Genomic DNA, 13757 nt, shown 5'->3' on the forward strand with positions numbered 1-13757 from the left:
TCAATAGTGTTTCCTTTCATTCTCAAAAGTGTCCTTAGGTGGGTGATAAGTTACATGATAACCTTATTAATAGGTTACTCACCTTCCTTCCCCACTCTTCCCCTACAGAAAAAAATCAAGACTTCCATTGTTGGTTTGTCTGTATAAAGTTCATGCATTTGGCCCTCCTTTAGCAATATTTTTCTGTCCCTTAAGAAATGAAAAGAAATTTTTCTCTTAAAGAAACAAGGCACATTCTATGGGTTGTGAGCAGATCCTAATCTCACTTTTTCCTGAATACACTTGATTTTTGTTCTTTTTTGTTTACATTTTTACTTTAATTTTGCCTGGGGACATGTGTGTGGTTGTTGGGAAGACAGACCACACATGTGTGGAGATGCTGGATGAAGTAGGCAATTATCAAGACCACATTTCGGTTTAGAATCTTTATTAAGAAGGAAGATTCTTCAGGCACCTTTATTAACAGAAAAATACAGCTTGGCAAGAGCACCTCTTAAAGCCACAGTTCTGGTTGTTTTTCTGAGGTCAACCAGAAGACAGAGAACACAATGGCAGTGGCTTAGCATCAAGACAAAGACACTCAAGTTCCCAGCCTTATGTATTCCATCAAACATAACTATTGCCCCCTCTGCTCTGTCCTCTGAGGAATGAGAAGCTGGGATTCAGGGCTTGATTTTAATCTAGAGCACATGTGGCATTTGCTTTGCCAGAAGAAAATGCCTCCCACCCATGCCCACACTTGGACAAAATGGCAGCCATGTTCTCTGCACCAAACTTTCTAATCTTCTGTTGTGTCCAACCTAGACCTTGAAGTGTCTGATCCTCCCTGGGCATGGGTGGACCACTGGACTGCCGGGAAGAAGAACCCCAGGCTTCACCTCCACATGGGGTTTCACTGGGGAAAACACTTCTCCTGAGGCTGACTCGAGGGAATGCATACCGGGGAAGGTGTGGCGGAGGTCATGGTGCTTCCGGTGCACTAAGGGGGGTCCTGGGGGAGGCTCCACCACCATAGGTTTCCCCTCCAGGGCAGTTGCTGGCTGATCCGTAGGGGTCGTGGGCACAGACAGGCCCACCCCAGGGGTGCGGAGTGCCTCGACCGTGTCCTCTGGTTGGGGCGTTGGAACCACAGGCTGGAGAGAAGACCATTTCCTTAGGTTAGCTTGCTTTTTCCTCCTAGGTAAAGCCCCCCCCCCATGAATCTGTGTGGGTCCCCCACCCCACACCCAATTTCCTCACAGTAATCATTTTTATTTGCCAGGAATCTGGCAAAAAATAAAGCACCATCATGGTCCAGATGACTGACATCAGGGTTGCAGGGGACAGAGTTCTTACCAGAGTTGTCTTGGGGATAGCGGACTTATTATATACACATGTCCCATGTGTAAAAGCACCCCACCTTATGGCTAACTTTAGTTATCAATTCCACCCTATTTATCATCTACATCTGCAGACACTGATTGCCGCCAGGCATTCCGGTCTCTACAATTCAGAAACCCCACCCCCATCTCCACCCCCAGCAAATTAAAGGTGGACTTTTCAGCTATCAAGGATGGTTCTTCTCTGCAGCCTTCCTTCATTGGCATAGGAAGGCATGGCTAAAATATACTGCCCTTTGTTGATGATTATACATGCCCCTCTGTTATTTATATTGTAATTTTCAGAAGAACACAGCACCAAATGCTCTGTAATTATTAATACCCTATGTAAGTGTTAAGGGGTCACTGTATTTTGAAGATGAGGGCCAGTGTATTCACGAAGTTGTTACCTGTGTTTGGAAGACTTTGCAGGTCACTGCAACCTCTTCCCCACCATCCTTCTCAAAGAGTGTTGCCTTGCAGAAGGCATATTGCTGCCCAGAGAAAGAGAGGAGCTATTTTAACTGATTTAAAAAGTGGATTTCTGCCCCCGTTTCAGAGGCAAAAAATTTAAATCCTTAATTTCTTTAAAAAAAAAAATCCTTTTCTTAAAGTTTACAGATTCTGCGTATGGCAGACAATATATAATTCTCTGCACAATAAAGAAAATACAGAAATGTTTTGAGAGTGAGAGAGATCACCCACAATTTCAGAAATGGAGGTGATCCAGGGATAACTACTGTTAATACTGATGTATTTCTTTCTCATTTTTAAATACTCTTACATATAATTTAAAACTTGGGATCATTGTGACTATACCATTTTGTGTCCTGAGTTTTCATTTACTATAATGACATTTAATCATATCATTCTTTAGAAAAAAAAAATTTTTTTTTCAGTGTCCGAATAATTTTCTATTTTCCAGTGTGCCCTCTGGTATTTTATTCACTGACCCTCTCCTGTGGAACACTCAGCTCTTTTTTTCTTTTTTGCCATTTTATATCTATGATAAATCATCTTCATAGATAAATTTCTGTTGAACATCTCTGATCACTTCTTTCAACTAAGCTTCTGGAAGTGGACATTATTAGGTCAAGGACTTGAAACTTTTCATATTACAGGCGTATCTAGAAAATCTACACTTCCACGCCCAGCCGCTGAGCATAACTTGGCTTCACCAGGAAGTAGTCTCTGTCTGTCTCCTAACCCCATGGGCCTCTAGGGAATGATGACTGGTGACAGGTCTTAAGCGGGGCCAGAGGGATGACACCCCAGAGGAAGGCCTGGTACAACCCCACCACACAGGTGGTGGGCACTTCGTGCAGTTATTCCCCTTCTGCAGCCCCAAGACACAAATTCCATCCAGCTGCTCTGTCCTCTGACCCACTCTGCTTGGACAGCAACAATCCCAAGTCCTGGCACCAAGCAACAATCCCAAGTCCTGGCACACTCACCTTCTCCGCCAACAATTTGCACTTGGCTGGGTCGGTGACCTCTTTAGCAACGCAGTCAGAGGCAGCCACCACAAACTCCACATAGGTAGAAGCTGGAAAAGGCTGATGAGAATAAAAGAAAATGTTCTTGCAGCAACATGACTTTGGAAAAGGCAGGGAAGAAGAGCCTGGAGGAAGTAGTAATAGGCATCCTGCACTCCCGGGGAGCACCATTCACGAAGGCCATATTGTGTGGCCCGGGATCCCCCCCACCCATACACACAATGGCTTGCGTAAGGGCAGTTGTCCTGGAATTGTGTTCTGAAGTACTTGCAGTACAGAGATCTTATGGGTAGAGGCTGGGTCTTCCCTGAAGAAGGTGTAGGAATCCATTACTCATCATTTAGGGTGGAGGCGAGTTTTCAGATAGGGAACTCAGGAACTCAGACGGCAGAGTTTAGGTGGATGTGAGCTGGAGTCCTGCCTCCCCTGGCCCTCACTCTTGGCTCTGCACTTTGAGACCCAAGGTTCAGGTTACTCCAGGATGGGGTGGGAAAGTGCAGGGATAAATACCTCTCCCACCTATTTCATAGAACAGGATAAAATGAAAAATTTAGATGAAAGTATGGAAGATACTGTTTGCGTTTTTCTTATAGTACTTGACACATATGGACACTGAGAATAATAAAATATCTGTTATTTAGTATGGTCTGGGATCGGATGTTCCGAGAAATCACATATTCAGGTTAATAAAATCACCACCCAAACCATGCACTTCCAAGTATGCCATGAGGGTGCCCAGGATACCATCTGCTTAAAATTAGAATTATAGGGCATTCAAATGTGTTAAACTACCCACAGCACAATACAATTAGATTTTGTTTTTTCAGTGATTCAAGGGGTATTTAAGCACCTGCCATTGTATGCCTGCCATTTAAGTAAATGTGTGCCATTATAAGTAGTAATTATGAGAGTGCTGCAGGTGCTGGGTGGTGGTATCAGGGAAATAAACGAGCACTTTGGGAGGACGCAGGAACCCTTCACTCGCTGAGCACTGAGCCCCGGGTTGAGTAGCTCCGGGAGGGTGAGGGGGTGGGAGGAGCTGAGGATGCTTTGGGTTCTCATGATGCACAACCCTTAGGGCCCCTTTGTTCCTTCATGCTGCTGCCATAACACCTGCCCTGTCCCTCACTCCTTCTTCACCACACGCATTCCCGAAGTGCCACCAAACTGCCCAATCCGCAAAGACTCTCAGTCTTTACCACAAGTTGAGCCCGGGAAATTTCCTCAAGCAGATAATAGGAGCCGTTACTCTGGGAGTTGAAGGCCGCCAAGGCCTCTTCTACAGCGTGCACCACCTTGGCATGGTTAATTGAGACCAGCAGGGGGCAGTCTGCACACACTTTGCGCACGTCCTCCGCCGAGTCTGTGAACAGGGAGAAGACACCGGAATCTTGGCTGTAATTTTCCGCGGCCATTATCCCAGCCCTGCTTATTTAGAAAGGACTGAGATACGCTCCAAAAACTTCAGGCATATTCTCTGCTTCTTACTATACTTTCAAGTGGCTCGTGTCATGCTGAGCTTTCTGCTTCGACCTTGTCATCGAGGGGCAATTGAACTTCCAATGAGAACAGCTCCTTAAAGAACAGTTTTAAAATCCCAGAATCCAGGAAATTTGGCTTCCTCTTTTCCTCACGCAGCAAAGATGCCCCCTTTCCTCACCAAGTGACTAGAACTACTTAGGTTGAAAACAATTCAGATTCCTTCTTCATTCTCTCTACGACATAAAAATAGTAAAAATAATCGTTTTCATCCCTACCTGGACTGGAATCACATTTTATAAACACAACCCTAAGCTGGCCGTCCAGTTTCAGCAGGCGCACCTCACAGTCTCCTTCCACAGCCTGGAGAAATAAAACCACAGTGAAGAGCCAGGAGGAGCGGGGGTGCCTTTCACTTCTCACCGCGATAGAGGTCCCTCCGGGCATGGTGGTTAAAGACGACCTCACAAAAGCACCTTCTCTAGGAATGTGGGAATGTCACGCTCTCTGCTGTCAGAGAGCGCTGCAATAGGAAAGTCAAATCATTGTAAGAATTAGCGCCAGGGGTAGCGGCATCAAATGGCAATTTTAAAGAGGGCGCACCGGAGGGGCACAAAGACAGGCTGGGAAGCTGGGTGAATCCGCCTGCTCTTTGCTGATACCAAGGTGGAACTGGCCGGAGGACTCACGTGCTCCGCCACCTGCCTCACGGTGCAGTTTTCCGCGCGCGTGGGCTCCCGTGCATGGCAGGTGGTTTCCAGCGTGTCTATTTCAAGCTCGTATATCTCTCCCATGGGACGCTGTGGAGAAAAAGAATGAAGACGTGCCAGCCTTTTTCCGGTTGTGAGAGCCAAAGCGTGAGCCCCCACTGAGTTTAAAACCCATCCCCTCACCCCCACCCCCTCTTTGGGGAGGTGAGGAAAAAGTCATTCCTACTGATAATTCTGCAACTCCGTCTAACTCTGAACTGGTCTGTGGACAGGCCATTGCACCAGGGCTTCTCTGATTTTCCTCACTTGATTGGGAAAGTGCTAAAATGGTGTTTGCAAGGTAGAAGGGGGTGAGGGCTTGGGGAAGTTGGTGGAGCCGCACTCGTTACTCTGAGCTCTCAAGAATTGGAAGCTAAAAAATGACTGTTGATATTTATTTTTTGATTTTTAAAACTCCACCCTTCAAACAGTGCTTTGAAAAAGTTAGCTTTGGGTTTTTCTCAATCTAGTAGCAAAGTAAGGTAATGCAGGAAAATATCTTATTGCCTTTTTATCTTCTCTCTCCCTCTCTCACCCTACTTCTTTCTTCTTTCTCTCTCGTCATTCACGTTCCTTCCTTTTCGATTTTCTTTTCCTTCCTGAAGTTTTTGTTGTTTCTGTTGTCGCCTTCTTTGTCTACCCGCCCTCCCCGGCTTGTAGCTGTCTGGATGCAAAGTTGCTGCTCTCTACTGCCCCCTGCTGGTGTGTGTTGAGAGGGAAGAGCGAGTCTCCCTGACAGTAAAGAAATCGTATAAATCACTACAGGTAGAAGGGAGGAAGGAGTTGAGGGAGAAGCAATGGTGGGGAAGCTTGTGTAACTCCTTGGAGATGTTCTTGCCACTTCATCTATTTCTACATCCTGTCTTCAAAGCCCGGGAATTCCTAAGGGTACAAATATGTCTTTTTGCCTTTCAGCCCAGCTCTGCTTGCCTCTCTTCTGTTCTGCCTTACTTAATCTGGAGCCTCGGAATCTCCTTTTCTGGAGGCAGCTGTGCATTTTACAAAGTGCAGATGTGCCCACATTAAACACTCAGAAGTGCAGTGAAGAGAACCCAGATACTCCTGGGTTTCTTGAGGGAAAGTTCTGCCTTTGGTGACAATCACAATGCCCATTCCTCACCTTTTCCCTCAAATATGCACTTTGTGTGTTGTTTCCCTTGAATTGACCATTGTTTCCTCTAAACCACCATTGTATTTTAAAATTGTCGCTGCACTCTTAAAATCTATCTGGGACAATCCTAATCTCAAATATTTTGTTCCATTGTGAGATCAGATGTCAGTCCAGTTCCATTTCCTTCCTGGTAATCTCTGGTGGGCACAACCTGTGTCTTTCTCACATTTGTATTAGGTTGAACCATATAAAATTGTCCATTTTTGGCTGCTTTTGACCTACAGAAATGAAAATTTCATATGGTTCAACCTATGTGTCCCATAGTTCCTGACACTGGTCTTCCATGAGGAAGGCTTGTAATAAAAGTTTGCTGAAAGAATTATCCTTAATCAGATATAAAACCTAATTTCAAAATAGGCAGTAGACCCATGCCCTTTTCCCATCCTTCCAAATCTCTCAACTGATCCCCAGGGCATTTTTTCTGTTTGGTCTTTATTGTTACTAGCTTCAGACTGCATCATTTTCTTATCTAATGTGTGAGGAAGTAAATCTTGCTTATGATAGGCTTCTCTCAGGGATGTGGCCAGCTTTCTTGGGTAAGCAGCTTGTGTAGAGAAAGGAACACAGGTCTGCAATCAAATCCCAGTTGCCTTGCTTACTATTGTATGACCTTGAGAACAGAAAAATGACCCAAAACATCAGAGCCTTCTTTCCTCTTATGTAAGCCAGGGGTAATATGCCTACCACACAGGGCTTGGGGAAGGAGAGTGAATGAAATGATATATGGGAAAGGGTCTGGCACATATAGTAGGTACTTGTGAAATGCAAGTTTCATTCATTCTCAGTCTTCATCACATTGAGAGAAAATTGGAGGCAGAGAAAGATAAGTGACTTCCAGTCCGTGGTAACATGGTAACTAGAAACCAGTCTGTTGGGCCCTAGTTTTTTTTTCCCACAAGCCACACTTTCCTCCTGTGATCTTCAAAATATCTTTCAAGGCCTTTCCTTCTCCTACACGCTCCTCCACCCACCCACCCACCAGCCTTCTCCTGGAGACCCATGACTGCAGTACTGAATGACCCCTCTCTTTTCACACTCCTGCTCTTTCCTTCACTCCCGGGGAGAAAGGAGAAGAGTTTACCCTTCTAAGGGTTTCATCTGTGGTGGGAGAAGTAGCACCCGTTGAGCTCCACATGCAGGTACTCTCAGCTCATGCCCAGCAGGTTCACTTACCCGAAACCACCACTTCGCTTTATCAATCTGGTTCAGGACGTGCTTGTATCCCATGACAAGGTGATCATTGATGTAGTCTAAAGCCACTTGTGCTACTTGCTCTGTTTCTGGGTCATCGCAGTTCAGTTTCCTAAAACCCAGTTCTGGGCCATGTGGGGCCGAGTGGCAGCCCCAGAGCTGGACAAGGCAAAGGAGCAGGACAAGGGACTTCATGGCTGCCCCAGAGAGGCCCTGGCAGGTGGACAGGTGGCCGGATACTTGGGGACCAACCCAGGGGTGCTGTTGGGAGAGGCAGACCAATGGAGGGGTGAAGGGCTTTATTTATCTGTCAGAGGCTGCTGGGGAATTGCACAAGGACTGGGGATGACTTTTGTTCTGGTTCCAAGAAAATCCCTGCAAACATCAGCCGTGGAAAAGCAAACAGGTTAGGACATCGCTGGTCCCCGAGAAATCTGCCAAAGTCCATGCTGCTGTGGGGGAGACGCTCCAAAGTCTGCTTGGGATGTGGTCACAGCAGCAAAGAGAGGAGACAACTGAGGGGACGAGGTGTCTGCAAAGGCGCAACAAGGGCCAACACAGCCAGCCTCAGAGTGCAGTGGGTTTGGCAGCAGAAGAAACGTTCTCTACCATGATCTGAGCACACTGTGGGGTCTCTGAGGGGAGATGGCGGATATTCAGCAATTTGAATTGTTGGATTTAAAGCCAATTGCTAAAACCCTCTAATGTGTGTGTGTGTGTGTGGGGGGATTAGGGTACGGGTTGTTGTTTTTTTGTTTGTTTGTTTGTCTCTGAGGGGTTCCCAGAGGTTTCTCTATCTAATTTTATCAGGGCTGTCAGCTGCCAGCATCCATCCAACATGTGCGTGTCTGAGGGTAGCAGGCCCCAGGTGGACATGGTGACGGAAGGGTCCCCAGTTGATCACGCTCTTTTCTAAGAGGACATGAAGGGTCTCAGGGCTGGGGTTCTGTGCATGCAAGTTTTTTTCTCCTCAAGGGAGAACAAGGCTCATAGATGTAGCCAGGGTATTGATGACTAAGAGTGCAGCGAGAGAGATTAAGGGAGGTGCCAAGATCTTGGGTAAGATCCTGGGGGAAAGGAAGAGAAGAAGGGAGCTATTTTTGGCTAAATAGAGAATGGGAGTGAGAAGACGGTGGTCCTGGAGCAGGGCCAGGGAGAGCTGTCACCAGCAGAGGCGGGGGGAGGTTCTCCCACCCCTCATCTTCCTTTATCCTCACCTCACTGGCAGGGCCCTGGAGGTGATAACAGGCACTGACCTGGGTGCCCTGGGTGGCTGAGTGAGATGGGAGCCAGTGGCTAGTGCAAAAGTGCAGTAGAGAGGAACCCTGGTTCCACAGCCATCCATCTGACAAAGCTCTGGGTTTGAATCCAGCACTGTAGGCTGAGAAGCTGAAGGGATAGCTAAGAATGCAAACATCTCCTTCTTTGCGGCCTTAGCAGAATTACAGCCTGTCTTTCTGGCCAGACCACAGGGCCACAGTGTTGGTTGTAGGCACTGCCTTTTAACTGGCCCTTGACAAATCCAGGCATGACCTCCAAGAAGGGTGGGCAGGATAGTGATAGGCTTGGAAAATGTCATATGAGGATTTGTTTTAGCCTGGAACAAAGAAGTCCTAAAATGGAGACCAACATGTTCTTCAAATATTTAGAGGTCATCATTGTGCGTGGGTAGATTTATTCTGTTTTTCGATACTGCTTCAGAGAACAAAACTTGGTTTAAAAAAAAAAAAAAAAGAGGGGGCCCTTCATGGGGAAGTTTAATAATAATGATTGGGGGTGGGTAAGGGACAGTGATGGGGAAGAGAAGATAGCTGTCAGGATTATTTTCACATTTACACCTAGCTGTTCCTAAACTCACAGAGAATCTTCAAGACAAAGGCTCAGAAAGTTGGTGCCTTTCTCTAGGAGGGGTCCTGGCTCTTAGAGACATAAAACATCTAGCAAGATGATCCTCAAAACCAGAGGCAACATTCCAACAACCTTATGCCCCATTTTCTCCAGGGCCCTGAGTCATGAGCAGCTTTTTGTGGGTGGTATGTTTTTTCTTTTAAATAACTTAAAAATACAAAATACGATAATTACTGGAAATTTGAAAACTGCAAAAGATATATGCAGTTAGTACACATTTCCTGAGTCATAAGCTCAGGTGTATAAAATATAACTTTATTTTCCCCATCGCAATTGAATTTCTAGTCCTGAGCGCTCTTTCACAAAAATTAAACCTAGTCACTTCCAGGTAACATGATTTCACAGACACTTTGATTGAAACCCAGTACATACAGGATTGTTTCCCCCTCATTCTTCCTCTTTCCCTTGGAGTTAAAGGTAAACTTGAGGTGGGGAAGAGGGGCTGCTTCATGAATACCCCTTCAGTCAGGGTGGAAAGGGGTGTCCATCTTTGGCCTTGTGCCAGGGTCTGTGCTGGCATCCTCTGCCGAGTGACCTGGCCCTCGGTCACATCCACTTGGCTTGTCCACCTGTGAGCTACTGTCATGCTCATCCCCATCTAATCCACGGTGAGACAGTCCTCCCTGCAGCCTTTGCTGAGGGGTGCTCTCATCCTGGCTGTGAGACCCTTTCCAGACCACAGGCCTTGTCTCAGCTAAGTGCCGCCCTCTTCTTTAAGTGTGGGAAATTTTGTCCACTGTGCCCACACAGGGTGGGGGTGGTGGTGGTGGTGGTGAGTGTGATCCATGGAAGTGCCTTCAAGTCCATCTGGCTACACATTGACCGTGGTCTCTCCACTGCTCTGGGGCCACCGTGCTACTCAGGGAGCATCTCTCTGCAATGTGGTGCCTCCCCGTGCTCTCCTCCCTGCCCCACTTCCCCTCATACCCAACGGAAGTGAGCCTTCAACTCTCTTCCGGGATTCCCACACTGATCTGGGGCACCTCCATTGTATTTCAACCTGAGGTGCAGGGAGAGAAAAAGAGCCTGTCTCATCATAATTCCTTTCTGATCATTTATATTGGAGGATTGCTTTTGATTTTAGAAGCCAAAGATTTGATACCTTTGCTACTGGATCTTCTATTAGTGACAATTTCTAAAAGCATTAGGTATTTTCCTATTTAGCTGCTGTTACAAAGACAAGGCATGTAGTTAAGAACAGACAATACCCTGCAGACCATCTTCCCACCTATAGACAAGAAAACAAAAGTCATCCACAGTCTCACCACCCAGAGTTAAATAGTGTAAATGTTTTCTGCATTTCCATCTTGTCTTTTTTCTATGCATATAGACATTTAAATGTAATTTAGATTATACTCCATATACAAATTTGTATTCTTTTTTTAGGTAACATTGTAATTTGGATATTTTCCCATGTCATTAAATAGATTTAAGAGCCATGCTTTTAAAAAGAACTACCTATTCTGTTGTGTGTCTGAATCATAAATTATTTAACCAGTCTTTTAGTTTGGTCTTGATTTATCACTATCACCGAAAGCTGCAATGAAATTTTTACTCTGAAATCTTTGAGTTTCTAGTTATTTTCTTCAGAATAGAGTCTTAGAAATGGAATCATTGACTCAAATGATTTTAGATGTTTTTTAGAACTCTTAATTTCTATGCTCAAATTGTCTATCAGACAGGGTGTGCCAATTTATACCCCTACCGATTAACTTGTGTATTTTAGCTCAGCCTTCTCTTTTCCTATGCTATTGCTTCCATGCTAACTTTCATGGGAATTTAGAGATGTGAAAATCATCAGAACTCTTTTTTAAAATGTATTTTATAATATCTTTGTTTTTTCTCAACTAACCTACATGTCTAACACTTATAAGCTAAAATAGCTTTGCCAAGAAGCTGAATCAATTTTCTCTTATTTTGATTTATTTCGCTTTCTTAGGAAAACAGTTACCATTTATTTGTTGGCAATGAAGGAAATTGAGGGTAATGTGGTACATGTTCCAAGATTGCATTAGTGCCAAAAAGAGGCTTTCATGCCTCCTGAGCATGCATCAATTTCATAATTTAAAAGATTTTCATGTGCGATAAATGCATATACTCCTGAGTGACCTTGGGTCGGTTTTATCCAACTGGCTCCAGCTTCTTTGCATGCCATTTATGACATAGGCATTTATGCCATTTTCTGGCCTTTTACAACATTGTTTTAATTATTTATCTGTCCATTTTTCTACAAGGCCTGCACTACTGCATTAAAACAATTACCCTCTCCATTCACACTAACTTTGATATCTGATAGTGTGTTGAAGACATCAGGGGCTTGCAGAGGAACCAGACCCTTAGGTTTAAGGAGCAGAAGAGGATCAACAGTCTCCAGGAGATGGCAGCAAGGCCCTGGGCAGTGCTGGTTGGGTTGTACCTCCATGAGCACGACGGAGATCTCAAGATGGCAGCTGAGGACGGCACCGGGGCCTCAGAATTTGTACAAAGGATTTTTCTCTGGCCAGTTACTAGGGCTGATGCATTTGAACTATTCCAAGGCAGAATTCAATGTTTACAGCTGCCAGTAAGAACCAGGATGAGGAGGAAAGTGGCATGCTCAGGATCAGAGCTGCTCAATGGTTGGTTCCCTCAGAGTCCTGCCAGCAGACATAGGCCTAGGAGGGGAAGGATCCCGCAAGAAGGAGGTGAAATATCAACTCAGTGACAGCTGAGATGAGACCAGATATCCAGCTTCTCACAAAGCAGAACATGAACGAGGGCACGTCAGCAAATGCCAGGAGAAGGATTGGTTTTCCCAGGCAGGAAGTGGCAGTGGTTGGTTTTTAAATCATTGGGTCAAGTCCCTGGCTCTGCCCTTTTTGGTACTTAAAGGGCCTAGGTTCTGAGAGGCTGGGTATTAATTTCTGATAAGCTTGGCGTTTCTTCATTCACATGTTCACTGAACGAACATTTATTGAGTACATACTATCTGTGATGTTAGACATCTGGAGACAGAGTGATGAAAAGACCCCATCTGCCCTGAAGGAGCTCACTGCAACTCATTTGGTCCAGCAAACCTGTTCAGCAAAGTCAATATATGAAATTATCATAACATTTGTCCTGTGGAATTCGCTTAGGATTTATTTCTCCAATGTAAAATGTTGGTGGATGGAAAGCAGATTACTCTTGTTCAAGGACCCATCAAGTTTCTTGTGAAGGTAACTTCATACAAGTTGTGCTGGAAGTCATCATGCAGTAATTTGAAAGAGCCCTTTGCCCTCAGTGCCAGCGTACCAAAATTGGGAGACATGGACCTGGCTACAGCATGGCAAAAATTGTTTAGCCACAGTGACCAGAGGTGATTACTCCCTTTCTAGGGGTGGAGAAGGGGCTCTGCAAGAGCTTCCCTAATCATGACTGGGCTCTGCAAATCCAAACCCCAAAATGGACCTGCATTAGGGGGGATACATGAGGATGAGCAGGGCCTGGATGAGAGTGAGGCAAAGGAGAGGCCAAAGGCACGCAATTTAAGGAGGCACTCACTCTTGGGATAGTACCTCCTTATATTTTATGCCCTAGGCCTCTCCCTTGCTGCAGCCTAGACCCAGTCCTGGAGAACATGTATAATCTAAACCCATAATAGAAAAAAGTTTGCACTTCATGAAATCTTTCTAGTCTTCAGGGAAAGTTCTTTTACTGTTGGGGCTGGTGATCCTGTGTGTGATATTGGTCTGGAGAACACAGTGAATCTTGTAGTAGGCTTTCATTTTTGCATAAGAAACAGTTGGGAAAGCTTTTGTTCTCTTTAGTTTAAGAGAATAGTTCCTACTAAATACTCATCAAACATTCTGTCTCACCAAAGAAAGGATCACTTTAGGGTTAAAGAGAGAATTTGGGCTTGACCTTTCTGAGGTTCTAACAGAAATTCTCAGGAAAACATCATCATCATAATGAATGTTATTGGCTATTTATTCTGTAAAAGGCTGTGATGGTTTGGAGGTTTTATAGACCCCAGAAATGATCACATTCTTAAAATTACTTCATTCCAGTGGGTGTAGCCCTATTGAGGGTGGGACATTTTGATTAGGTTATTTCAGTTGAAGCATGCCCCGGGTGGGTCTTAATCCTTTTACTGGAGTCCTTTATAAGAGGATGAGAAACAGAGAGAGAGAGACAGACAGAGAAGCTGGCAAAGAAAAAGACACAGAAGCTGAGAAAGAAAGCCACAGATAGAGCAGCCAGAAGCTGAAAGCAACGAAACCTGGGAGAGAAGGACCAGCAGATGCCGCCATGTGCCTTCCCATGTGACAGAGGAGTCTAGGATCTCCAGATCGTCTGTTGATGCCTTGATTCAGCCATTTTCACAGCCTCAGAACTGTAAGCTTGTAAACAAATAAATCTCCATTGTTAAAAGCCAGCCCATTTC

At 45.1% G+C, this 13757-nt stretch overlaps 1 protein-coding gene across 1 annotated transcript; it reads right to left on the minus strand.

Annotated features, from left to right (window-relative positions):
- Positions 1–410: 410 nt before the first annotated feature.
- Positions 411–7735, minus strand: AHSG (alpha 2-HS glycoprotein). The gene is made up of 7 exons (XM_037838785.1): positions 7427–7735; positions 5023–5133; positions 4612–4696; positions 4054–4217; positions 2813–2914; positions 1769–1852; positions 411–1133 (listed from the first exon to the last, which is right to left on the minus strand). Exons 1-7 carry the CDS (start codon positions 7637–7639, stop codon positions 801–803), a joined length of 1092 nt encoding a protein of 363 aa, XP_037694713.1. The 5' UTR covers positions 7640–7735; the 3' UTR covers positions 411–800.
- Between the last annotated feature and the right edge of the window lie 6022 nt (positions 7736–13757).

This window comes from Choloepus didactylus, chromosome 1, assembly GCF_015220235.1.
Source record: "Choloepus didactylus isolate mChoDid1 chromosome 1, mChoDid1.pri, whole genome shotgun sequence".
Taxonomy (NCBI): domain Eukaryota; kingdom Metazoa; phylum Chordata; class Mammalia; order Pilosa; family Megalonychidae; genus Choloepus; species Choloepus didactylus.